At 41.2% G+C, this 27,621-nt stretch overlaps 1 protein-coding gene across 2 annotated transcripts; it reads right to left on the bottom strand.

Annotated features, from left to right (window-relative positions):
* Positions 1 to 1,773: 1,773 nt before the first annotated feature.
* Positions 1,774 to 25,900, bottom strand: LOC126965294 (cytochrome P450 4C1-like). Of its 2 annotated transcripts, none has more exons than XM_050808813.1 (10): positions 25,732 to 25,900; positions 24,639 to 24,788; positions 23,860 to 23,969; positions 23,393 to 23,483; positions 22,618 to 22,809; positions 20,618 to 20,979; positions 18,187 to 18,255; positions 15,581 to 15,749; positions 11,458 to 11,628; positions 1,774 to 2,071 (listed from the first exon to the last, which is right to left on the bottom strand). In XM_050808813.1, exons 2-10 carry the CDS (start codon positions 24,784 to 24,786, stop codon positions 1,914 to 1,916), a joined length of 1,470 nt encoding a protein of 489 aa, XP_050664770.1. In that variant the 5' UTR covers positions 24,787 to 24,788; positions 25,732 to 25,900; the 3' UTR covers positions 1,774 to 1,913. The 2 variants fall into 2 exon arrangements, with proteins under 2 accessions (XP_050664770.1, XP_050664771.1); XM_050808814.1 differs by having other exon boundaries at positions 1,774 to 2,066.
* Between the last annotated feature and the right edge of the window lie 1,721 nt (positions 25,901 to 27,621).

Genomic DNA, 27,621 nt, shown 5'->3' with positions numbered 1-27,621 from the left:
TTCAGAGGAAGTTAGTTATCAAAAAATATTTCTAGTGAAGTGGTCGGGGCTATGGCCAATAATGTCATATCACCAAGTGTTGGGTTAAATGACACGATGGCCATATTGACACGAGAGTGGGTCAGGAATTGGAAATAATACTCCGCTTATTGGAACGAGTCTTTATTTGCGTTCACTTTTTCTGAACTTGCACTTCGTCGGTCTGCCGCTGTTCCTCTTGTGGGCGGCGATATCTTCAACGCGTCACACCGCACCGAACACTAAGTCTCTCAAGAAGTGAATCGTGGCGAACCGCTTCCACTTCCAACGCATGTGCCACCGCTTCCATCAAGCTACTAGTATGATGTCACAATCGTACGGCTACTCTAACTTCGGCGTCCCGTATTCCATCGATGAACACTTGGAGCAAAATTTCTCTGGCGAGGACTGATAAGCTTTACGCACTAGCTTCTCAGCTTCCACGAACCACTGCTGCAGAGTTTCGTTGGCCCTTTGATTGCGGTCCTTAAGTAGCGCCCGAGGTGTTGATCGCCATAACGTGCCTCCAACGCGTCAAGAAGGTCCGTGTAGGTCACTTCCTCTTTCCTAGCGCCGAGTACTTCCAAAACGGGAAGTGCTTCGTCACGGAGTGTGAGGGCAGAGTGTGCTTCTTGGCCACTCCAACCACTTGATCTTCTGACTGTCTCTAATTGTAGCTTGAAAGCGGCCCAGGAGGACTTGTCGTCGTAGGGGGGTACTTTCAAACTTCTGGTCGATGTGATTCCGCAGGTGACTTCCGAGTTGGCTGAAAGACCCTCACACATGACCTTCCTATTGAGCTGATTGCAAGCCCCGCAACTGCTCCTCCTGTTGGCGCGCTTGCTCTTACATCATGGCGGCCATCATCAGCATGAGCGCGCTGACGTCTACGGCAGGAGCCTGCGGTGCTGACACCGTCGCACTGAGTCCAGAGCCGGACGCTTCTTGTGACTGGTCCTCTGCCGCTGCAGCTGCTCCCACTCGCTTGGTCACACCCTTCTCGTTCCTGGGCACCAATGGCATCTTTCCGATCCTACTTCTGTCACCAATTAACACGAGAGTGGGTCAGGGATTGGAAATAATACTCCGCTTATAGGAACACTTACTTTTTCTGAACTTGCACTTCGCCGGTCTGCCGCTGTTCCTCTTGTAGCGGCGGTACCTTCAACGCGTCACACCGCACCGAACACTAAGTCTCTTCTAGCTTCTTCTTCTTCTTCACCTGGATCTCTTCGCACTTTTCACTACTTCTTCTTTTCTTCTCCTTCTTAACACTTTCGAGTCAGAACTAGAACTGCCGTAGGCCACGCTTAGTACGGCTTATATACGCCCGGATCTGTTCTCTTTTCAAAATGATTCCCCCATTCCATCTTTAAATTAAAGTTACACATTTTCCATCCTCTTTAGTCTGTTCGATTTGGTCTTGAACTTACTAGATATTTCCATTAACTTTACAAAACCCAAAAAATTCCATACACTGGTAGGTGTATCGAACCCGGGTCTACAGCGTCTAAAGTAAACACTTTTCCCCTGAGCTACGAGTATTGCTGACAGAGCTGTTGAAATTAACAATGTCTTAAAGTTTGACAACTCTCGTCATTTACGTTGCTGCACGATATGAAATTTGACAACTTCCGTCATATACGTCGAAGCGTTGCTACGCTTGTTTTAATATGTAATATAAACTACAAAATAAAAATTTATAAGCAAATATCTACTCGCAAGAGTATGGATGTAAGGAAATAAAACTCTAAATAAAATAAATAAATACACATTCTGCTGAGTGAATGTAGATAAAGCATTCCTTATTATAGGTAGATACATATTTATTATCAAATACTATACATACATTATTATTATTATATAGGTCTAGGATCCCAATGAGCAGTATTTCTTTATCGCAGAGCTAACTTAATGCGGATAGGATCATCGGTTCTGAGGACCAGGTCTACTTTCATGGTTGGCTTGAAGTTCTTGACAGTGGGGAATAACTTGAAGTGTCGGACCATCTCACTCAGCATGTACTTCATCTCTTGCATCGCGAAGCGCTGCCCTGATCAGTAAATCAATAAGCAATTGTAAATTTAATTAATTATGATGTTTATTTAGACCATCTGAAACCTATTAGCATTATTTAATTTAATATAAGATTTTAAAGTCGTAATTCATATAAATTTTGCGAAGTATTAAGATTTACGTAGTTATAATGGCTGTTTTGATAATTTTATATTTAATATTTTTTATATTTACTGTGTTATTAATTAACGCGAAGTAAAGTTAATCCAAATTTAAAATATTTGTCATAATCTTACCTTTGTCACTACAGAATTACATGACAGGGAGAAGTTATTTTAATCTTGTATTAACTTTTTAACGTGTTTACTAATAAGTTAATGATTATCATAATAGCAGACAAGCCATAACTTGAAATTATTCAAATATTCCTATATCCTCGTAACTCTTAACTTACACATTCAGTTCTGAACAGCTTTTAATATAATTGTGTTTTAAATAGTACCTAAATATTGAATTCTCTGTGATGCTTTCATGTTTTCAGAAATCCGCTTGAGGACTGTAAAAACTTCCCACTAGTAACCAACAATGGTGTATTAAAAAGAATATTTATTTGAAAAATTGTACTGGAGCGGGAGTTCTAATTAAAATGTACACGTTTTGCCTCTCAAAACTTATTAAATATACCATACTACAACACAACAAGATTTAGATCCAGTTTCTAATTCATGGCTTCCCGTATTTGGAATGATTTGCCACCACATCTTAGAATGATAAAAAATATAAATCAGTTTAAGGGTAAATATAAAGTGGCATTGTTAAAAAAACAACAGGAAGCTGAAAATTTCAATTATTGTGTATGGAAAGAACTTCCCTTAAATAAATATTTTTCATGATTTAACCATAAAATTTGCAACTCGTTTCATATTACATTTAAACTGACACATTGACACACACTCATATATTTATACAACACACACACTCACAAATACACTCATAATTTATACAGTGGTTGATACATTTAGAAAAAGTTTAGATCTGCATTGTAATCGTTATTAGTTTGCCTTCTTTACTATGCATCTTACTACATCTTACTACATTACTCTTTACTTACACCTTAGGGAGATGGGAATGGCTGAAAACCAGCGTCGCATGAAAATATTATTTCAAGCAGCATAAGCTGAGCCTACTCCCTTTTGTCTTAATGTATGTTTGTAATAAGCTGATATTGTGCACTTAAATTAAGTTCAAGGCAATAAATTTTATTATTAAAAACAAAAAAACAGATGCATCAGGACTCTCATAAGGGAAAGTAAAAAATACCTCAAACCTTAAAAATATCAAAACAGTCAAGTACAGTCAAAGTCAATTAAACTTTAATCAATTAGATTTAAATTAAGTGACTTTGAATTTTCACTATAAATATTTCGTTTAAATTACTGAATTTACCATATGTTCAGAAATAGTAGAGTTGTTTGAAGAACATACAAGAAACTCAAAAGTTGTTCAATGTTAAAAGCGTTTTAAATATCGAATATTTCTTTAAACGTAATAAAGAATGAACTGCATAAATTTAAATTATCGTATATTGGATGCATCAACCTTTAGGGCTTGAAATCGTTATATGTGTAAGGATGATTCGTGAACATGATGGTCGTGATTACTGTCACGATAAGTAATTGCATCCAACAAATACAAAGAGTGAGAGGAAAATACATTGATTGTGGTGAGCCCTGTATTTAAATCAAATCTATCCTATTTTTGGCCTGTATAATGAGAATCAAAGGATCTATCAATTGCGCCACAATTGTCTGTAAGTGCTCCTCATAAAGTTAAATAAATCAAAGTTAAGAGATTACAGTTAAATTAATTGTCCTCCATAAGAATCCAAACAGAAGTAGGTACTTTCTTATTTATATTTCTTCGTTCTCGTCCCATTTCCAGTCTGTCACAAAAATTTTACCAGATCTGAGCACGCAGGATGATTGATAACGGGTTTTTCGGGGAAAATGCTGACAACATAATATAGGAGTGAATATACACGTAACATTCGTGAGAAATAAATATCTGTGACTAGAATTCGCACGTTGGTAAATATGTTAACAAGTTCTTTATTACAACCATATTACAACTGACAGATCTGTTATATTAATTTGAATTAAACATATTTCCTTTTTTCTATGATAACAAGGGACGAGACGAGAGGGACGTTCAGCTCATCATTCATGCATCATCATCACAATGCAGTGCCGCTTAGAATTCTGGAAAAACTCAAAAATTCTGAGCGGCACTACAATTGCGCTCGTCACCTTGAGAAAAGATGTTAAGTCTCATTTGCCCAGTAATTTCACTAACTACGGCGCCCTTTAGACCGAAACACAGTAATGCTTATTCATTACTGCAGAAATAGGCGCCGCTGTGGTACCCATAATCTAGCCGGCATCCTGTGCAAAGGAGCCTCACACTGGTTCTAATCGACCATTATTCATTAAAAAATTAAAAAACGTTATAATAAATTTATTTTATTTATTAATAGCAAACAAAAATAACTTCGTATTTTCTTTGATTAACGCGAGTGTTACACATGAAAATAAAACACTTATAAAGAATTAAAACGCGTGTACATAATAGTAACTATGTTTTTACATTAGATTTTTGTGTAAAAGTTACATTTTTACTAAGTACTAGCTGACCCGACAGACGTTGTTCTGTATATAATAAATAAAATAATGATTTTTTATGAATGTGTCAATAATATATCATAACATCAAGAATTACTTCGTAAAATATGCACCCTGCTGTCGTAATGAAATTGTTTCACAGCAGAACTGTCAAACCGTGCGTCAAAAAATTCTCTCATAGAAATAATAATAATAATAATGACGTTCTAATACGTCATTGGCAGTCCCCCTGAAAACGAGATCTGAAAAGATCGTGAAACGTCGGGGTAGCTAAAATAATAATAAAAATGAAAATTTAAGGCAAAAATCTTATGTAAAAACACAGTTACAATTATACGAGTTTTAATCATTCAAAAGTGTTTTATTTAAAAATGGCTTCTTTAATAATTTAAATATGTTTTTAGTTGGAACTCTTATTTGATAATGTAAAAGTTTAAAACCATAGATACAGAGTTCGATTCAGGCAGGCAACGCGAGCACACGTGCCGCGTTATCTGTCCTCCTTCGAATATTTTTATTACCTGCGTTATCGCACTATCTGCTCAGGCCACCTGGGCTAGCTATTGTTATCGCGCGCTATTGTTCGGGACTCTTTGAGTCTCGCACCTGTTACGTTCCTTCGCGGAACGTAGCTTAGTTATTATCTGTGTTATTTACCCGGTTTTACGATCGTGTTAGTTAGCACCTGTGCTGTGTTTCGCGATTCTGCACGCTAATCGTGTGTGTTGTGAGTGTTGCAAATCGTGCCGTGTGTGTCTTCTCCGTGGGGGCCTGAACAGCGTGCATCGGGGTTCCGGCCCAGCCAGTCTACATCCAGCAAAGCTAAGTCTTAGGCTTAATTATTATTATTATTAATTTCTTTTCATTTTGCATACTTTATTATTATTAATAGTATTTTATTAATGTGCAAGTGTACAACTAAACAATAGTTGTCCACTTTATTATTATATTCCCCCTCTGCCTGACGGGTGGCAGCGGGGGTTGCCACCCGCTTAACCTAATTAATAACAACCATGGCTTCACCAATTGTTGCCGACAAGGGCCTTCTACGCGCCCTGCTAGATGAGTTATTTACGGAGAAGATCGCTCCGCTAATTAAGGAATCTATAGATGAGACAGTGGATGCCGCTATTAAAGCGAAATCCAAAAAATATAAATCGTCATCTGACGTTTCGAGTTCCGACGGGGAATCTGAAATGGAGATAGGTAATGCGTCCGACGCAAGTTCCGTGGCCTCGGTCAAACCGAGAAAAGTGATCACCCGATCAGCCCGACTAGCTCCGCTCCCGCGTCCGCGCCCGCGCCCGCTAAAGCCCGCGTACCGCCTCCGACCAAGCGCCCGCCTCCTATTTTTATAGGGGACCGAGGCCGATGGTTAGTCATCAAAAATAGGATCCCGAAGACGCTCTCCTTCCAGGCGAGGGCGTACCAATCTCTCATCAAATTACCAGAGAGGTAGCGGACCACCGCGCCCTGACATCTCTTCTTAGAGAGCTGAGTGTGGGTTTCCACACGTACGCCCTGCCTGAGGAGAAGCGTCTGAGGGTCGTTATTAGGAACGTCCCCAAAGAGTTAGACGAGGCCGACATTCTGTCGGACCTCAAAGAGCAGGGTTACCCTGCACACGAGGTGCACCGTATACGCGGAACCACCAACAAACAACCATTTAACATGGTTCTCGTAGTCCTCGACCTCACGCAAGAGGGAAAGGAAATTTTCAATACTAAATCGGTTTGTTCCCTTCAGGGCATCCGTACCGAAGATCCTCGCAACCGCGGGGGGCCCGGTCAGTGTCACAGATGCCAATTATACGGGCACTCGGCACGCAATTGCGAACACACCCCGAGGTGTGTGAAGTGCCTCGGGAAACACGGCACGCCAGAGTGCCCTCGACCAGCGCAATGCGCGGAGCCCCCGGCCTGCGTCTTGTGCGGGGAGAAGGGGCACCCCGCGAGCTATCGCGGGTGTCCCAAGGCACCCAAACACAAGCGTCACCCAGGGCGCCGCCAGCCGCAAGGCAGAGCAGAGAAGGTGGAGTTCATTCAAACCTGCGCCGCCTCCGAAGGTAAACGCCTGGGCGAGGTCTCCTCCGGCTGCCAACGCTGCCACAGAGGCCACTCTCGCGGCCCCTGCGCCCCTCCGGCCTCCGCTAGCGTCCCGCCCGGCGGCGTCGGTCCCGCGACCGAGGCCACCGGCGCCCGCGTCCGCGGCAACAGGTAACAAAGGCGGCAGCATTCATGTTCGAACTGTCAGAGATGTTCGACATTGATGAAATCACAGCCCTGGCCAGCAGGCTCGATGCTGTCCGGGAAGACCCGCCGTCGCTCCTGCAAGTTATGGCAGACAACGGCAAAATATTCCGTGCCCTCACCGATATAGGGCTAAAGTATAAAAATAACATTCGCGATGCCTAATTACGTAAGCGGACGGGTTAAACCACATACGCTCCGTATAGCGTATTTTAACGCCCAAGGCCTTAAGCCTCAACTAGACTTGGTGAAGGAGTTCGCTCACGAACATCAATTAGACCTATTCTTAGTGCAAGAGACATTTCTAAAACCACGTATACGCGATCCGCGTATCGCTAATTATAACTTAGTCAGGAATGATCGCACCACCCGTATGGGCGGCACCCTCATTTATTTTAAAAGGTCTCTACACTGTATACCTATAGATCCTCCGGTCCTCACTAACATCGAGGCCTCTGCCATCCGGGTCAGTATGGCGAATCACCAGCCGATCACTGTTATTTCAGCTTATCTTCCGCCCAACAAAAAAGTATTATACACAGATATAGAAGCATTACTCGGCCACGGGGCTGCAGTCATAGTGGGTGGCGATCTTAATGCCAAACACTCCAGCTGGAACAGTAGAGCCACAAATAGAAACGGAATCTTATTAGATTCGCTGACAGACACGCTGAACTTTTCAGTAATAGCACCCGACGAACCAACACATTATCCGGATAACGTCGCGCACCGACCCGACATTCTAGACGTTGCGTTACTTAAGAACGTAACGCTCAATGTAAACTCAATCGAGGTTTTTCACGAATTAGAGTCAGACCACCGGCCCGTCGTCCTAATTCTAGGCCCACCGGTTAACTTTCAACCACCGACGAAAACAGTGATCGACTGGCAACGGCTGGAAAAGGATCTCGAGACTATCAAGTCCGACGACCTTGACCTTATACCGGACGTCATCGACTCGGTCGACACGGCTCACAGTTTCCGACGATGCAACCGCATCGCCTAAACCTGCCTCCGGAGGTCAGGAACTTACTCACACAGAAGCACAGAGCCACTAGACTTTACAACAGGTGTCCGTCGGTCGAGAATAGGCGCCACCTCCGCTACCTACAGCGGGTGGTACGGGAACGTATCGCGGAACTCCGCGGCGAACGTTGGGACCGCTTGCTCGGCAACCTTAAGCCATCACATGTGGCCCTCTGGAAGCTGCCTCGCGCGTTCAAACAGGAGCCGCCCACTGTCTTGCCTCCTTTGGACAGACCGGGACTGCAGCCGGCGCTCGATGACGATGAGAAGGCTGAATGCCTCGCCGATAGTCTCGAGAGTCAATGCTCTCCAAATGCAGCAGCCGACCCGACACACGTTGACGAAGTTGATCGTGAAGTTGAACGTCGCTCCGCTCTGAGCCCTTCAGGCGATGTAATAAAACCCACCTCTTACGAAGAGGTGAAGCTAATCATTAAGGAGCTTCACTCCAAGAAGGCCCCGGGGCTCGACACTATAAACAATAGGGTTCTTAAAATCCTACCCTCGACTCTTATTACTTTATTGGTTACCATTTTTAATATTCTATTGTCTAATAGCGCGTTCCCCGAACAATGGAAAGATTCCATTGTTATCGGTATCCCAAAACCCAATAAACCTAAAGCTAATCCGAGTAGCTATAGGCCTATTAGCTTAATTAACTCGATCGGGAAACTTTACGAAAGATTAATTCTCGCGCGTCTTAATCATTACATCGCGGAGCTCAACCTGATATCCGACATACAGTTCGGATTCAGAACCGCTCACTCGTGTCCCCAGCAGGCTCACCGACTCACCGAGTACATTCTCGTACGGCGTCAACTTCACGCTACCACGGCAGCCGTGTTTTTCGATGTCGCGAAGGCATTCGACAAGGTATGGCACAACGGCTTAGTATTCAAGCTGTATCAACTGGGAGTGCCAGACAGGCTCGTGCGCATCATACGAGCCTACCTTACTGATCGCTCCTTCCGATATCGAGTAGAGGGCACCCTATCCTCACCCAGACCCATCAGGTCTGGCGTGCCACAGGGTTCAGTCCTCTCTCCCACTCTTTTCTCGCTCTTCACGAGCGACATTCCCAAGTTTCCGAGTGTCCAGCTCGCTCAGTACGCTGACGATACGGCACTCTACTTTGGCTGCGCTCTATTGAACCGCTCAACCTTGAGCAGGAACATTAAGGTACTTCAAGCCGCCGTCGATGAACTAGGCAACTGGTTCAGAAAATGGCGGATTGAAGTGAACCCCACCAAGAGTACAGCGGTACTCTTCGGTAACGCGAATAGCATCCGCGCTAAAAAACGACCGACCGACGTCATTAAATTGTATGAAACACCCATACCGTGGGTGAAGGATTACAAATACTTAGGAGTCACGTTCAACAGCAATATGAACTTCAAGAAACATATTGATACGGTATGCAATAGAGCCCGATTTGTCCTCAGTCGCCTTTATCCACTTGTGTGTGGGCGAAGCAAACTTCTGCTCAAACACAAAGTGACGCTGTACAAAACCATCGTACGGCCCATACTGTCATACGCAAGCGTCGTTTTCGCGCACACCCGACCGAGCTACTTACGTCGTTTGCAAGTAGTTCAAAATAAATTCACGCGCATGGCAACCGGAGCCCCATGGTTCATCCGAAACGTTGACCTTCACCGCGACCTAGAGCTTCCGACGATAGCTCAACACTTTAAAGAGATCTCGCGACGCTTCTTTGACAAGGCGCCTAACCATCCCAACATCTTGGTTAGGAAGGCATGCGGGTACACCCCCCTTCACCATAGTCTCAACCCAATAAGACGTCCCAGACACGTAACGGTAGATCCGGATGACGACATCACCATCGCGAACGCGACACCCACACAAACACCGACACAGACACGCACACACCGCCTTCGCAGGCGTAGGCGCGGTCAACCACCGCAAACCACTGGCACTCGTCACTCTGACGATGGCCAGCGGCCCGCACCCTAGATACACCACACATTGTTTTGATACCCGACGAGACGTTAGTCCTCGTCCTGTAATCGTTTCACTACACTCACTAACACACGGACTGACTGACGGACTGACATACACCACTTACACAACCACAAACACACTCCACAAACAGACACAAACACAAACATACATGCACACTAACATTTACACTACTTACACACATACAAACATACATACATACAATCAGAAACACATACATACACACTTACTTACATTACACTAAACATCACCACACTCGCCGGCGAGTGTGTTCTTCTCATCTTTTCATCTTCATTTTCATTTTCATTCTCTCTCCTTCCCACAAGCACACAGCCGGTCTGAGGTTCGAGTCTCCTTAGGAGACGCCCCGCGACTGTTGTTGCGTAGTCTTTGCGGCCTCCACGGCCCACGTCCTACTTCGCTGTGAAAGCCAGGGCTGCTAACAGCACAGAGGAGGTTTTAGTCGGTATGGGGCGTCCGCTTACGCGGACACTCGAGTCCGACATATTACGCCCCGTATGTTATTATGGGGGGGGGGGGTAAATATAATAATAGTCATCATCATCAGCTGGAAGACGTCCACTGCTGGACAGAGGCCTCCCCCAAAGATTTCCATGGCGATCGGTCCTGCGCTGGTCTCATCCGACGTATTCCGGCGATCTTGACCAGATTGTCGGTCCATCTTGTGGTACGTGGTCGCCATTCGAGGACTTTACTACCCCAACGGCCATCTGTCCGTGGAACTATGTACCCTGCCCACTGCCAGTTCAGTTTCGCAATCATTTGGACTATGTCAGTAACTTTGGTTCTCTTACGGATCTCCTCATTTCTGATTCGATCTCGCAGGGAAACTCCGAGCTTAGCCCTCTCCATTGTCCTCTGAGCCACCATGAGCTTTCTCATAAGGCCCATAGTTAGCGACCACGTCTGCGTACCGTAAGTCATCACTGGCAATACACATTGGTTGAAAACCTTCGTCTTCACATTTTGATTGATATATTGTAATGGCAGTGTATATTTATTACAACCAGATACTAAATAACCTCAAATTGGAGTTTGGAAATTCAAAGCCGTTAGAAGCTCGATTTTCTAATAACGTTAAGAGCATGCAGACGTACGTATTTGATTCTGTGTTCTTCTAACAGAAGTAAGGGACGCTAAAATATAGCAATAAACAGAAAACTCAACCTAAGGGAAGGCTAATTTATACAGCGCCTCTTTCTGTCGTGAAACAGGTCGTGTGTTAGCACTATTTTGTGATTTCGGTCTGAAGGGCGCCGTAGCCAGTGAAATTACTGGGCAAATGTGACTTAATATCTCTTGTTTCAATGTGATGCATCGTAATGACTGACATGATTTTATGTTTAACAAGAGTCCTGCGCGGCACTGTATTTAAATGGCCAGGGCGTATAACTCGCCATCTAATAACACTAACACTAACCATCACGACTAGCTTGTCTGGTCACTTTTTCTCATAAAAAATAACTTGCCTATACAGTTTCTAGGTCCAGCACTGAACGGTATGAATGTGAAGTTCATCTTCTCCCCGCTCAGGAACCGCTCAGGCCTGAACTGCTCGGGCTCAGGGAACAGATCCTCGCGACGATGGAGGTCGTAGATGTGGAGCATCACTTCAACACCCTTTGTCACTTTGATGTCACCTGAAAAATTTAAAAATTTTTTCGAAAACATATAACAATTAAATCAAATCAAGAGAGAAATCATTAAATTTTCCACATTTTTTTTATATGAGAGGGGGCAAACGGGCAAGAGGCTCACGGGATGGGGAGAGGTGAGGTAACCGCCCATGGACATCCGCAACAACAGGTGTGTCAAGAAATGTGTTGCCGGCCTTTAAGGTGGGAGTATGCTTTTTTCTTGAAGGTCCCTAAGTCGTATCTGTTCGGGAAGACCGCTGCCGGTAGTTGATTCCACAAAGTGGCTGTGCGAGGCAAGAAATTTCGGACAAAACGCGCGGTTGTGGAATGCCAGACGTCTACGTGATGCGGATGGTACTTTGCACGTAATGTCCGGTGGTGGAATTCGGCCGCTGGAATCAACCCGAACAACTCCTCTGAGCACTCCCCGTGATAAATGCGGTAGAAGATACAGAGAGAACCCACATCTCTACGCAATACTAGAGAATCAAGCCGATCGGAGATGACTTGATCGTCGATGATTCGAGCCGCTCTTCGTTGTATGCGGTCAAATGGAAGAAGCTGGTACTGGGGAGCACCCGCCCAGAGGTGAGAACAGTACTCCATGTGAGGCCGAATTTGCGCCTTATAAAGTTGCAGGCGGTGGCTTTTAGTGACGTACTGTCTCGCCTTACTGAGTACACCAAGCTTTTTTGAGGCCAGTTTGGCCTTCTCTTCCAAGTTATCACGGAACTGAACGTCGCTCGATATGTCGACACCAAGTATGCCAATACAGGCTGTGGCAGTAAGAGGAGTGTTCTCGAATCGAGGGGATGCGACAAAGGGAGGCTTTTTAGTGGTGAACGCACAAACTTGTATCTTCTTGGGGTTGAATTGGACTAAATTTTGTCGGCCCCATTCCGAGACTTTGCAAAGCATAGTCTCGAGTTCAGACACAAGTTTGTTCCGGTTCTCGTCGACGCTATCCCGGGACATGGCACGGCCGGTGTACGAATCATACCCTGTGCTGTCGTCTGCATAGCAATGAATATTGCTGATTTGCAGCATATCATTGATATGCAGAAGAAACAGCGTAGGGGACAGCACGCAGCCTAGCGCGACACCAGCGTTTATGGGTTTTAAGTCGGAGCATGCACCGTTGATAACAACCTTGATGCTCCGATCAGCCAAAAAGCTAGTGACCCATTTGCACAACTTCTCAGGAAGCCCATAGGATGGCAGTTTCGCTATAAGCGCTTTATGCCACACCCGATCGAAGGCCTTCGCTATGTCCAAACTCACAGCCAACGCCTCTCCCTTCGACTCAACTGCTTGCGCCCATTTATGGGTGAGGTATGCAAGAAGATCACCAGCTGGGCGACCCTGACGGAAACCGTACTGGCAGTCGCTCATCAGCCGGTGCTCCTCTAGGTATCCCAAGAGCTGGCGGTTGATGATCGACTCCATTACTTTGGAGAAAATGGAGGTAATGGCAATGGGGCGGTAGTTGGACGGATCTGAGCGTACACCTTTCTTAGGGATCGGGTGCACTAAAGCCGCCTTCCATACTACGCCTGATGAGTAGGAGAGCCGGAAAAGACGGGTTAGGACCGGCGCCAGTTCCGGAGCACATGTCCCGCTCGATTTGTGAATGTCCAAGGTGAGAAACGCCTTAAGCACGGCGCCATACCGGATTTTTACCTCCGGCATGTATGACTCGCACCGCGGAATATGCGGTGGTGGTGCACCTTGGTCATCCAGAGTCGAGTTGGACGCGAAGAGGGAGCCCAGGAGATCAGCTTTCTCTTTCGCGTCGTGGGCTAGCGAGTCATCATCCCTGTGCAGTGGCGGAATGGCTAGCTGGCAGAAGTTTCCTTGGACAGCCTTGGCGAGCGACCAGAACGCACGAGTTCCCGAGGGAAGGCGTGCAAGTCTCTCGCCAATTCTGCCAATGTGCTTTGACTTCGCGTCAGCAATAACTCTTTTGAAGGACCTGGATGCCTCCATTGATTGAAGTGTTTTTCAAGTTCGCTGGAACTCACATCCTTAGATACCACCGCATTGACCCAAGCCTGATAGTACTCCTGCTTTCGGCGAGAGGCTATTTTGCAGGAGCGGTCAAATCATGGTTGGGACCTGCCACCGATGGGCACAGAGGAGGATGGAATGAAGAGTTCCATACCTTACAGTACCACATCAGCAACAGCGTCAGCAGCGGCATCTGGATCTCCCAGCGAAAAACAGATCTGCCTCCACGGGTAGGATGCAAAAAAGCACCGCATCTCGTCCCACTCTGCTGACCTATAGTGCCACACGCGGCCACAGCCTAAGAATCGGGGCCGTGTTAGGTGCGTGATCGGCACGGTGCTCCGGATCAGGCAATGGCCCGACGATCCCAGAGGAGGGTCAACGGAAACTAGGTAGCCGTCCGGATGTGAGGTCAACAGAAGGTCCAACAGTGAAGGTGTATGATCTTGCACCTCTGGGATTCGCGTTGGCGCAATAACCAGTTGCGTCAGACCATATGCTAAGGCGAAGTCGTGAACAGATCTCTTGCTTGCAGATTGCCATTCGGCGTGGTGGGCGTTAAAATTGCCAAGAAACACTATGTCTGCAGTGGGGATCTGCTCCAACACGGAATCTGTAGCCATTTGGATATGTTCGAGGAGCCGGTCAGTCTCTGCGTTACCGCTATGGGACCTATACAGGCATGCGTAGATTCGCGGATGGTCATCGCAGTCTACACGCAGACAGATGATGGATAGGTCCTTTCCTTCAGGAAAACTCAGGCGTCGAGAACAGACATCCTCCCTGATGTAATCGCACACGCCAGCCCGTGGTATAAAGGATTGTTCCAAATTATACGCCGGGTATGAAAGGTATGATGAATCAGCCAGTGAGGATATCTGAGTCTCGGTTAAAAAGAGCTGGGCCGGCTTCGCCGTCTCCAGATGAAAGTGGACGGCATTTAAATTTGAGCGAAGCCCCCTGATGTTGCAAAAGTCCACGGTGTGGAGGAGGGTGGTTTGAGCCTCCTGCTCTGTTTGCCCCGAGTCAGCGCAGATTTGCCCCCTCCAGAATACGCAGGGCAGCCTGGGCAACCACTAATAGGTACCGGCCCTAATTGTGGACACCCAGGGACGGATTCTCCAGGGCTGCATAGCCTGGTACCGTCCTGGAGTAGTCTATTTTTAGTCCGTGCTGCCATTTGTATTTGGGAGGGGGGGGTGTAGGCCTCCGGATACCTCACTCACCGGACGAAACACAGCGGCATAGCCGCTATTTCACGCCGGTTTCGAGTGGGGGAGTGGTATTTCTCCGGGCGTGCCGGCCCAATTCGGTTGTGTCCGTCAGGACCCAACATGGCACTACCACTCCTAAGACTTGATAGTTATAGGAACTACATTTAATAACCCATTAACTAATTTTATGGAAATTTTAAGGAACGGATCAGATTTGAGTTTAGTTCGAATATGAATTTCCCGTCTACTCCCTTTTTTTTAATATATTCCTAATTGATATACAATTTAGGAGAGCGAAGAAAACGGTCATATTATCCTGCATGCCAAGTTTCATAACGATTATTTTGTCTTTCAGGCATTTAAAAATCTGAATATTGACGTAATATCGTTTTTTGGCTCGCATTTTTCAATTTGGACGGATAATTGTTGTTTTAATATTGATAAAAAACCAGCCTTTAATTGTATTTATAAATCAGAAGTGACACCTTCCTTAATAAATTTTTGAAGTTGCAATTTTTTGTAAAAAGCTAAAAAGCCTGATAACTCTAAAATTATCGCAAACAATCACCCCTATCACTTTCTAACGGGAATGGTCGAATTACCAATAACCCTGTATATAGTAGGGAAAAAAGAAATATGTACTTACATACCTATTCCCAGACATCAAGTCGTTGTAGAAATTCCTGTGCTTATTTTTACTCGATAGTTCGATGATATATGGAAAACTATCTTACCCAACATAAAATCTTCTTCAATTGTCCTCCCAATTAAGGGCACGCTCGGGTACAGCCTCAGTATCTCTTTTATAGTGGCCTCCAAATACTTCATCTCAGCCAGATCGCTCAAAGTTGCAGTTCGCATTGAATCACCAAATATACTTTTGCACTCATCGTGTATAAGATCCTACAAATTATTTTATATACATACACACAACATCTTATATTATGAGATAAAACCAAACAGGTAGAGTAAGAACAAATGTTTTTAGTATTCTTTAGTGTTAATTCCGCCAATATACTCTCGTGCCAGATTTTGGCGAGTCAACATGTCCTGAGGATGCCTCGTGTAGAGGCGAAACACGTGTCGGATTGTTTAAAAGACAAATATTGGCGGAATTAACACTAAAGAAAACTCCAAACATTTGGATAATTATGGATTTCCGCAAAGTAACGCCTACTTCAATAAGTTTTCTAGAGTAAGTACAGTCTGGTGCAACTATCAATAATTAGACTTGAAAATGTTTGAAACGCATACTAAAAACAATGGAGGCAAACGCTGTCACGCCTTAACATATATTCGACTCTTTTGTTTGTTTTGGTTTGAGTGTCATGTGACATGTCATTCAAAGGCTGTATGACTTAGTTCCCTTGCCTGCTCTCTCGAGCGAACAATAAAAACAACAAATGCCATTAATTCAAAATAAAAGTGACTGTCACGGTTGAGTAAAAATATAAGGACTCCGCGCCGTGATATTAAAAAGTGAAGCACCTTTAAGCTAGTGTGTGTGCAGTTACGGGGGATACCAGCTAACACAAATTATGTCCCGTTATTAGTCATAGTACCTATTATATATAGCTATATATATACATAATATATAATAAATATTATAAATATTGTAAATCCGTTTTTAGATGTAAAACCTACAAAATAGTATTATTATAACCTATTTTAAGTTCTGTGGATTTTGTGATGTTTTAAATAAATAAATAAATATATATATATATATATATATATATATAGCCACATTACTTTTAACTCCAATTTTTTAATTTCTGTTAGTCAGATTGTTTTCATTATAATGTTATTCGATTGCTTAAACATTAGAATAAAAATTTTTGGTGCAACGGACTCTTAAAACTTAAAATCAGCAAAACGTACAGGTCTCCGCGTAACACGACCTGAGCGTGTCGTCATAGTACGTAAGTCGGTGTCATGTTCATCGTCATGTGTAACTGTCGCACTTGAATTCGATAAGAAATATGCTGGTTTCAATCGGTCAATAGATATTTGAACACTTCTGTTAGGAAACTTAACTTTATACACCTTAGATTTACGACTCAACACACGGTACGGACCATCATACGTTGGCTTTAATGGTTTATGTACCTCGTTACGAACGAAAACATATTCACAGTCTTTCAGATCAGAATGAACAAAAAATGACGAATTACTATGAGACTTGGAATTAGGTCTTAAGCCGTTCAAAATGCCACGCAACTTTTGAACGTAGCATCACCTGTGGTGATTTTCTCCTTATTAAAAATATCGGACGGCAGGCGAAGTGTTTGACCGAACGTCATCTCGGCTGCACTAAGCTTACAGTCGGTTCGAATAGCTGCTGTAAGACCTAACAATACGGTTGATAATTCGTCAACCCAGGACGATGATTTTTGAATTAAACGCGCTGTTAGTGAAACTTTTAAACATCTATGCCACCTTTCTATGGCGCCATTGCTTTGTGGGTGATATGGGGTTGTTCGGATTTTATTGATACCCAGCAACACCATAAGCTTAACAAATAAGTCGTTCTCAAACTGGCGTCCCTGTACTCTGGTTATCCTTAGAGGACAACCGAAACGTGATATCCAACCATCGTACATGGCTACAGTTTCCGCAGTAATATCCTTAAGAGGCTTCCGGCCAGTGTGTGCGTCTGCCTATCATAGTTAGGCAATACCTGAATCCTTCTGACGTCATTGGAAGAGGTCCAACGAGATCTATGTGCACGTGTTCAAATCTACCACAAGATGGAAAAGCTTGCACGGCTGAATTAGTGTGTCTAACTACTTTTGTGCGTTGACTTACTAAACAGTTCTTAGACCAAATCCCAATGTCACTATTCATACATGGGCAAAAAAATTTACTAGACACCATTTTTCTAGATGAGCGTATGCCTGGATGTCCTAAATTATGTATTGTGTCAAAAGCTAACCTACGAAAATGCTGGGGTAAGTACTGCCTAATGTTGTTCGTCGATATTTCACAGAAAATAGGTTTGCTACACATGGGCATAACTATTTTCTTGAATTGAGTTCGCTTATTAACGTCATGGATGTGTGACAGCTCCTCATCCGCACCTTGAGCGTCTGACAACTCCTCATAATTAATAGAGGTAGGACAGTGTATCGTCTCTATTCGTGATAAGGAATCTGCTACCACGTTTTCGGAACCTGTAATATGTCTAACGTCGGTAGTATACTCGCTAATGAATGCTGTCTTATGCGTGTTTCTTTTTCAATTCAATACATTTTACTAATACTTATGAATTGTTCCTGTTAAATAATGTTAAGCACGCGTAGTGCGACATACTCGTAGACTAGTTCGTTAATGCTATAGTTACCTGCACTTCCTCGTGGTCGGCTAACAGCATCAAGCCAAACGTTAACGCCATTGCTGTGGTGTCGTGACCCTGAAATTATTCAAGTTGAAATTCATGGAAAAAATAATTAATAAATTAAACTACGCCTAATTAATCATCATATGGACCAGACCTTGTCGAGTTGACCATCTTATGGGACAAAATGTGTCAGACAATGCAATGGCCAGGAGTTAATTACAACAATTATAATAATTGTACTACAACTGTGTGTCAAACTTAAGCGGTTGAGGTTTGCAGCGAGGTAGCTCGCCATCTACACAAGGTCCTAGCACTTGTGCAAGTAACAGTTTCCCAGGTTGATGCGATACGGTTGCAATTAAAAGTCTGGTGTGTTAATTATCGTAGGTTTTTAAGTTTTCAATCATTAACGGAAATATATTAATAAAATGTCGCAAAAAGCTCTTGGTACAATATTATATGCGCTGTTTATGGATGCAAGAATTTTAAAGTTCAAAAAGATTCTAAGTGTTCTTCAGCATGCCTAGAGATTTTGAGCGGTAAGTGTTATTCTTCTTTTATCTAATTTAAGTTTTTCAAAGCATATTTGCTTTTTCGTTTATTAATGTAACTAAAATTGTTATGTAATTAATTTTCAGATTGAAAAAATGGATCATACTGTAAGCGTTCAGATTCTGAATGAAAGTAAAGGATACGGACTATTATAGTAAGAATTATGGAATTTGTTCCTATTATTTTGACATAAATTTCTTCAGAAATAAGGATTCATACAGTCAAGATTGAATTTTCTTAGTCTATAAAAAGGACTGCACACCTTGTCACTAATAAAGAACTACTATATTATTATTATGTTTTATGTGAGTATTTCAGTCTACTACCAAATTCTATACCAACTTTGAATTTGTTTACAAAATGTGTAAAAGTGTGTGAATATTATTAAAGTGAAACTTTTATTACATCGTCTCAAACTTTTTCGTTTGTGTGTTGTATGTCGCGTGACGGTCGGGCGGCGCCTATAGTTCGCAGCAGCTGACCTGACTATTACTCATTTGTGCCAGTGCTCCACGCTATTTTGTTTGTTTTTGTCAGTGTTTAATGTAAATGTTGTTATTTATTAATATGTGTATATATAATCTAAATAATTGTTAAGTATTATGTGTGTCGTACACTCCCTGATTAAAAATATTGATTGAAAAGTATTGGGAATCAGTCATCCCATGTAAACTGTATATCTATATATACATGAAAGAGAATTGAAAGTATTCAAAAGTATTCCAATTTCATCATTTTTAATCCTTTTCAATCAATATTTTTAACCAGGGCGAAGACACAGAGTTCAATAAAAATATTAGTTGGAGACTTAGTCTACTTTTATTATTTCCCAGTATCATTCCATATTCAAAGTAAAAAGTAGCCAAGTTTCATATGACAAAGTAAACAATGCTCTATCTGACATCGTCAGCGCCAGTAACTTGCTGTTAAATAGTCATAAAATTAAATATATTAAATTTACCGCGTCAAATGTCAAAAATGTAGATGCGAATATTTTTATGTGCTCCAGAAGAGGGCTATTCGCGCTATTTATAACCTAGGTCGTAAAGAATCATTTAGAGAAAAATTTAAAGAAATAAACATATTGACTGTTGCTTCTCAATAATATATTCTTGATAATGTTCTATATGTTCATAAGCACATTGAGGAATTTGCTAGAAATTGTGACAATTATAATGTTAACATGAGGAACAAACCTAAACTTGATATGCCGACTACTCGGCTAAGTTTGTTTTTATTAAAAAAAAAGGCGAGTCAGTTAATTCTTTTGTGGGGCGATGTATATGCTTTTACAACAAGATCCCAGAAAATGTGGGTAAGGTTACTATAACATAAGTGACTTTCTTAATGATTCCATAGATTGTGAATAACGCGACCGCCCTTAGGCTATTAAATAATAAGTTTAATTGTACAATATTACTTTGTATACATATTTTTTTGATGGAAAAAAAGCCCGCTGGGTTTGTTGCACCCATTCTTCTCAGGTGATGTCACATCCTATTTTGAATAAAAATATTTGAATTTGAACTTGGCCAGATTGGCGGTCCATCTTGTGGGGGGTGTCCTACCAACACTACGTCTTCCGGTATGTGGTCGCCATTCCAGGACCTTACTGCCCCAACAACAATCTGTCCATCGAGCTATGTGCCCTGCCCACTGCCACTTCAGTTTCGCAATCATTTGGGCTATGTCGGTGACTTTAGTTCCCCTACAGGATCAACTTATTTCTCCGATCTCGCAGGGAAACTCCGAGTAAAGTCCTCTCCATTGCCCGCTGAGCGACAATAAGCTTCCTCATAAGGCCCACAGTTAGCGACCATCATCACTGGCAACACACACGTGCTCCTTTATTATTCTGTCTCACAAAAATAGTAACACTTACCTCAAACATAAACGTATTCACTTCTTCCTTTATCCCGCTTAAATCGATTTCACCTTTACTTTCAGCATCAAGTAATAGGTCAAGCAACATCATTCTTCTTCTACCACCATTAACCTCTACTTCTGTGTCTCTCCTTTTCTTCCTTCTCTCTTCTATAACTCTGTCCGTAAATGAATTATTATCTTGAAGACATTTCTTAAATCTTTTCCCAATCGGTAGATTATTAAATATTAATGCGGGATGCAACCAAAATCTTGTTAAACGTATCATAATTAGAGTTCCGATGTCTAGAATGGATTGCTTGTATTCCAATCTATTTGCGTCAATTTTATCACTATTTAAGTTTGTTCCCATTGCAGTTTCTGTAAGTAAATATACTTTAAGACATAGTACACAAAGCGACAAGCTTATAAAGTAGACCTTTCCATGTGATTAGCCGGGAGTAAGTTATTCTTTCCGGCACTATAGCTTTTTGTTTACAAAACTTCAAACTGTAATTTTAACTTGTCGAAGTATTAAACTGTTTTTCGTTGTTTACTTTTCGGTGTTTTCCTTTTTTTTTTTCTTTTTTGCTTTTTTCCACTCGTCCTTAACTCGAGATGAAATGAATTACGTTCCGCGGTTGTATCGGTGGTTGTAGGTGAGATTAGTGCGAACTCATTAAACTTCATCGTTAAAGAAAAAACGTAGTCTATCATAACTTTCTTGTTGACTTACGGCCGTTCCCAATATACTATCTACAGATAGAGATAAATTACTACCTTCTACTGTCAGTAATTTGCTGTCAATAATCTGAAGCTGTCCAAATATACCCGATAAGTCATTCTTATCGCCTTATATTGGGACGCGTGAATTACAATTTCCATACAAACTTCCATCGCCGGTAAGCTACGGATAAGGTGAGTTACCGTCGATAAATTTATTGGGACATAAAAGTCAACGATAGTTACGATTTTTATCTCAAGTAGGCCACAACCGGAGATAGACTGAATATTGGGGACGGCCGTTAAATGAAAAGGAACGTCTTAAAAAATCTTTACATGTAAGTTTCATCGGGTTAAATTTATCAAGCGGTAAATTGAATATTGTCTGTTTCACAGACAGTTTTCAATTTGCCGGCAAATTATAAAACTAATGACAAATGAATGAAGTAAATTCTCTATAATTCGCTTAGAGTTCCATTTTCAAAGCTTAAGCATATTTTTGTAATTTATATTGTTTCCAAGTGGCTAGTTCAAAAAGCATTCAGTGTCACCCACGTAGCAGACCAGTGCTGAAGCCTTTAAAAATAATAAAAAGTGAAAAAAAAGTAGGATGAAATCCATTAGAAAAGCAAGAAAAGTGTTAATTTTAATAAATAGCAAAATCAATCAAGTTGTAATGTAAAAAAAATCAGATTCGATTTTCTTTCGCATTTATGCATTTTCTGAGAACGTCTACCATAGTAATGTATATTTTTAACACCATCAAAAAGTATAGACTTCAACGAACAAAAAGCCCACCGAATTTTTTGAAAAAAGCTGATATTTTGACGTGAGTATTTTCGATTGAAAATTAGGGTTGTTTTATATTAAGTCAAAATAATGTGAAAAAAATAAATATTTCAAATCAATAAATTACAGTGTATTTGGGACATAAAAAGGTAACTACACATTTCGTGGATATTTTTTTGGAAAACATAAAAATAAAGTACTTGGGAATTTTTCACATAAATTTGTAGATCTTTTTATTACCTATAACTTTGCTATTCAACTTTTTCTCATAGTACTTCTACTTTCGCCGGAAATCGATATAAACCGTTTTTACCCTTAATCTCCCCCCGACTTCCACTTCTCGACCTCAGATCGCCCGAAAATTTTTTTCATTTCATTTTTGTTATATTCGCTTCCTTTTCCAATGGGTTTCATCCAACTATTATTATTTTTGGTTTAAAGCATTATCGACCCTGGTCTATAGCTATTTGAATTGTATATTATTTTCGTAAAAGTAACTTCACTGACCGCAAATAGTACTAAGTGTAAAATCACTGATGAAGGGCATCACATTTAGCACATCGTGTCCATTCTGCAGCTGCTGTATCAGCTCGTTCACCATCACCCGGCTAGATTCCTCGAAAACCCTCGCGAAGCTCTTAAGAACATCAAAGTGGAATGCTGGTGTCAATATTTTACGACGCTTATGCCATTTTGATCCTGTCCAAATCAAGAAAATGATTAAAACATTCAACCGTCGCTGATAAAGTCTACACTCAAGTTTAGTATGTAAGCTATAGAATAGATATTCTTAGTCTCTTAAAGGGAGTCTTTATATTTTTATTCAAACAAAACAAATCTTATAACTATACAATATAATGATTACATAAAATTAAAACTATCACTACTGGGAAGCGTTCCAAGAATACTGGTAGCATTCCCACGTTGGGTAGGTAGGCTGATCCGTTGACCGAAATAGCTGCCAGCGCTTGGATTGCCTATTGAGGCGAGAAGATAGTACTTTGTACATTCTCCGAGCCTCTGGGCCCCACGGGCCAAGTGTCTGGACACCAAACGGCACAAAGATAAGAATCATTGAGACCGCCTTTTTTTGCGACGTGCGGTCTTCGGCAGTCGAAGCAACAGCCCCGGCACCAATTGACGTAACTTGGATATTGGAAGGAGCCAGAGTGTCCACGCAAGTCGCGTCCCAATTAATGCCAGCATGACGAGTGATACGGCCTGTCGACTTTAGGCTAAATTCATTATATTTGTTATTTACTAGATTTATTCCAAATTGTACCTGAACTAATCAAAAGGCCAGTGCCGAGCCAAGGCGTCATAAACTCGTATGGCTTGTTCTTTGCAATATTTTTGGTGTGTGTCAGAATAATCTGAAAGCAAATGAATTTTATCATGTCATTTTTATTTATACAACAGGAGACAAGCAGTCCTGATGGAATGTGAAGATTCGCCGCCTATGAGCAACTGCAACACCTCTGTATGAGACATCGAAGATTTCTGAAGCCCGCATTTCAAATTGTATTTTAATACATAATCCGTGATCAATATCAAGTGTTTTGCCACTTTCTTCATATCGCCCCCGCCGCACCATCTCTTCTGTCTTATGTCGGCTATATATTACAAAGATTTTCTACTTATAAATTGTTTACTTACTTTGCCGAAGTCAGATTTGTGAAGAGCAACCTGGATTTACCTTTACGAAAACAGTTCTTCAATAATTCGAGTACTGTATTATATGCCACTCACCTCGATATCCTTCGGGTCATATAGTTGTAAAACATATTTATTGAATATTTTTACTACGACTCTGTGTCCATATAGGTATTGCAACTGTACTAGCTTTTTAAACATTTGCTCTGAAAAAATACATTTATATTAGTTTGGTTAGTTATTGTGTACATAGGCAACCAATTAATTTACATTTATTTATTTATATTTTAGTTCAGAAGTTATTAGATAGTTTTGTTCACCCACACAATCAGATTCAGAATCACCGTTGGCGGTTTGGTGCGGTGTGTGGGCGGTGGGAGAGAGAAGGAGCGAGTATATATTGAAATGATTCCCGCGGCTATTTTCTATTAAATTCATTTGCAAAAAACGGGCGGTTTTAATATCTGTCACTTTAGAAAATACAATACCGATAGAGGTTTTAATCATTTGAGAATATTATTGGCTCATTTATGAACTGTTGTATCGAGAATCGTTGGTAGTTCATTTTGTCAAATTGCCCTATTTCCTTGATACCATTATTTAGCCGTCTCTAAAATGGTTTATAGAACTATTACAGTGAGCAAAATAATAGGGCTACCTGGTGAAGGGTGCAGTCAATGTTATGTGTCCAACAGGCTAAATATGAGTCGCTGCATATAATATCATTTTTCCTTCTAAAACTTCTATTATTAGCTGCGGGCAGATGAGCCACATTGCCCCACTGTAGGTACGTCCATGTATAGATGTCACAGACTTATATATGGATAACGAATTCCTCCCAATACCTATACAAATAAGCAATTGAATTTTCTTACCTTGTGTAAGCCAAATGAAGCTAAGGGCATCTCCAAAAATTGGCAGTTTTGGAGGACCAGGAAGCTTGGATAGTGAGGACTGCTCATGGTGCAGGAAGTTTTTAATCAGTAGAATTACCAGGACCACGACTCCTATTTGCCACAACATCGCTTTTTTTACCGGAAAACAATTAATAACAAATATATTTTTATTTCTTAATTATACTTAAGTCAAAGTCAAATAAACTTTACTCAATTAGGTTTAAGCTAGGCGCTTTTGAATCGTCACATTAAAAATTTCTTTTTAATTACTAAATCTAACTACGTTCGGAAAAATTTGAGCTTAACGGCCACTCTTTCCAATCAAACCGAGTATTTTACAATAGTAATTACAATATACATTACAAATTAGTTTGTAAGGTGCTGCATCCAAAAATGAATAGTGTTGAAAGTTAAAAGTGCAAATATTTCATAAAAAGATAATAAAGAATAAACTGTATACATATAAATTATCCTACATCGGATGCATCAACCTTTAGAGCTTGAATTATTCATTGTTTGTGTAAGGATGCTTCGTGAACTTGATAACTGTCATAAATAGTAATCGCATCGAACATATATACTAATTTATTAACTACCTAACAGGTCGACCTGGCACCACTAGCAGCACCCGTTTACAAGTTGACACATGGACTGCTCATCGTTCCCTTCGCAGATATTTGAGGGAAGAAGACGACACGACGCCGCCCCCCCAGCAATTATTAAACACCTTAATTAGTAGGTTATTTTAAAAACCTACTGGAATTATCTCTTCGTGGCAGCGACTTAAAATTAACTGATTATTCGCACATGATTGTTTCTTTCGGTGGTTAAAAACTGAGAATAAGTTGGATGAATAATTGTTTCAAAGCAGATCGGTAGTTTAAAGTTTTATTTTTAATAATTAATGATTGAATAGATTTACAGCAGTAAAAACGCCACAAGGTGATCCTAACACTAGCACACAATGAGTTGTGTGATCGCGAGGCAAGAAGTATCTATACATAAAATATAATATAAAATTATAAATGGCTGGCGTTCGAAAGTTTTGCCTCTGTTACATTATATACATTACCTTTTAAAGAAATGTTAGCTTAAACGTAAGCCGATGTTTACAATATAAATTCACTTCAAATTCACTCAGTGTTAATAGTTTGCACACATTTTTTTGAATAAATAACTTATTAAAATACAAACAACATTGTTATTTGTCTAAAAATTGCGCGTCATTACACATCCGCATAAAACTTCAGATAAGTTCTAAATGATAATGATTCATGATTAACATAATATATTATATTGTTGTTCAACACAATATGTCGCTGTTTGATGGAGGAAATAGCTAATTCGCGTTTTGTCCAGATCGTTCATAATGCAACAAACGCCGGTCTGTGCTTGCTTTCTCGATTTGTCCAAGGCATTTGATATGGTTAATTATGATATCATGTGGCAAAAACCAAGGAACACGGGTATGCCGGACGGGCTCATAAAAACCTTCACATTTTGGTATCGGAACCAGATCAATGTCGTGCGATGGTCGAAAGGCTTATCTAGATCGTATAGGTTGGTGTGTGAGGTGAGGCAGGGCGGTCTAGCCTCGTCTAAACTCTTCACCCTTTACATCAATGGACTGATAGGCGATCGCACGTGTCGGTTATCATATTGACGGAATCTGTTTAAATAGTATCAGTTACGCAGATTACATGGTGCTGTTGAGTACGTCTGTCTGAGGAAACTGCTAGGAATATGTGAAAACTATGCACGCAGTCATGGTCTGATCTATCACGTAAAAAAAAGCGAGTGCATGGTCTTTCAGGTGAAGGAAACCACTTCCATCCATCATTATGACAATCAAATTGTATGGGACGACACTGACGAGTGTGGATTAATTTAAAAACCTAGGGCACGTACCTTTAACCTGAAGGATGATGCAGATATCGAAAGGGGCGCAGGGGTTGCCTGTTACGGCAAATATGATCATCCGCAGATTTGCTCTCTATATCGTGCTAGTAAAAATTACACTCTTCAAAGCTTACTGCATCTCATTTTACACGAGCAGTATGTGGGTCGACTATGAGAAAAAGCAGTACAATGCCCTGCATGGTCAGTTAAACAATGTATTCAGAATGTTATTGGGGCTGCCACGACACTGCAGCGCGTCGGGGATTTTTGCTGAGGCTCGCGTAGATTCTTTTTTCGCGACTATGCGTTAGCGGTGCACATCCCTGTTGCGTAGCGACCGGGCTAACTCCAATGGTATTCTGAGAGCATTTTCGCACAGGTTCGATTGGCAGTAACTGAACCACTGCTGCATACAGATGATACATGTGTTGACAGGTCGGTCCTGTCCTAGGTCTTAAGTTACTTCAGTTGGTCGAAATAAAGAATTTATTATTATTATTATAATTTATAGTCAGATGCAACTTCTCGAGAACAGAATGCGTCGCTTTCCATGTTTGTTTATTTCAGTGTTGCGATTTGTTGTAGTATAAAGCAAAATTGATTATTGTTTAATACTAGTGAAAGTAGATTCCTCAAGTTCAAGTATATCATCAAACTTTGATTTTTTTTATTTATTTATTTTTTACAGCTTTGACATTACAATGACTATATAAATTTTGTTTTGTTGTCTACAAGAAGTTTTAAAAATCTTATCTGAAACAATTCTAATTTGTTTATGTTTGTTTTAAAAGTTAACCCATAGCAATCAAGAGCATAACTCATTACCCAATAAATAATGGCTAATGAATATTGAAGCCAAACTGCGTGTATATCCTTTATAGTTATTTTTTGATGATCTTTGACGTCTTTGGTTGTTTTTACAAAAATTGTGTTCTTACATGGTAGGTTGGCTACGGTTTTAAGTCCTTCTTTATTGGAGTTACTCTCACTGCCCTACATAACTATGACATCAGTAAGAAAGCCTTTCTCATACCAATTCAATAAAAATGGTCCAAAATACCAA

Source organism: Leptidea sinapis, chromosome 7 (assembly GCF_905404315.1).
Source record: "Leptidea sinapis chromosome 7, ilLepSina1.1, whole genome shotgun sequence".
Classification (NCBI taxonomy): domain Eukaryota; kingdom Metazoa; phylum Arthropoda; class Insecta; order Lepidoptera; family Pieridae; genus Leptidea; species Leptidea sinapis.
This window is presented reverse-complemented; position numbering and strand designations above follow the sequence as displayed.

Excerpts from the sequence above, each read along its gene's own strand:
- LOC126965294 (XM_050808813.1), bottom strand. The coding sequence starts at position 24,786 with ATGTTGTGGCAAATAGGAGTCGTGGTCCTGGTAATTCTACTGATTAAA. Across the intron at positions 23,970-24,638 it reads CTTCATTTGGCTTACACAAG|AGCAAATGTTTAAAAAGCTA; the intron begins GTAAGAAAATTC and ends GTATTTTTTCAG. Across the intron at positions 22,810-23,392 it reads TGGCCTTTTGATTAGTTCAG|GATCAAAATGGCATAAGCGT; the intron begins GTACAATTTGGA and ends TGATTTGGACAG.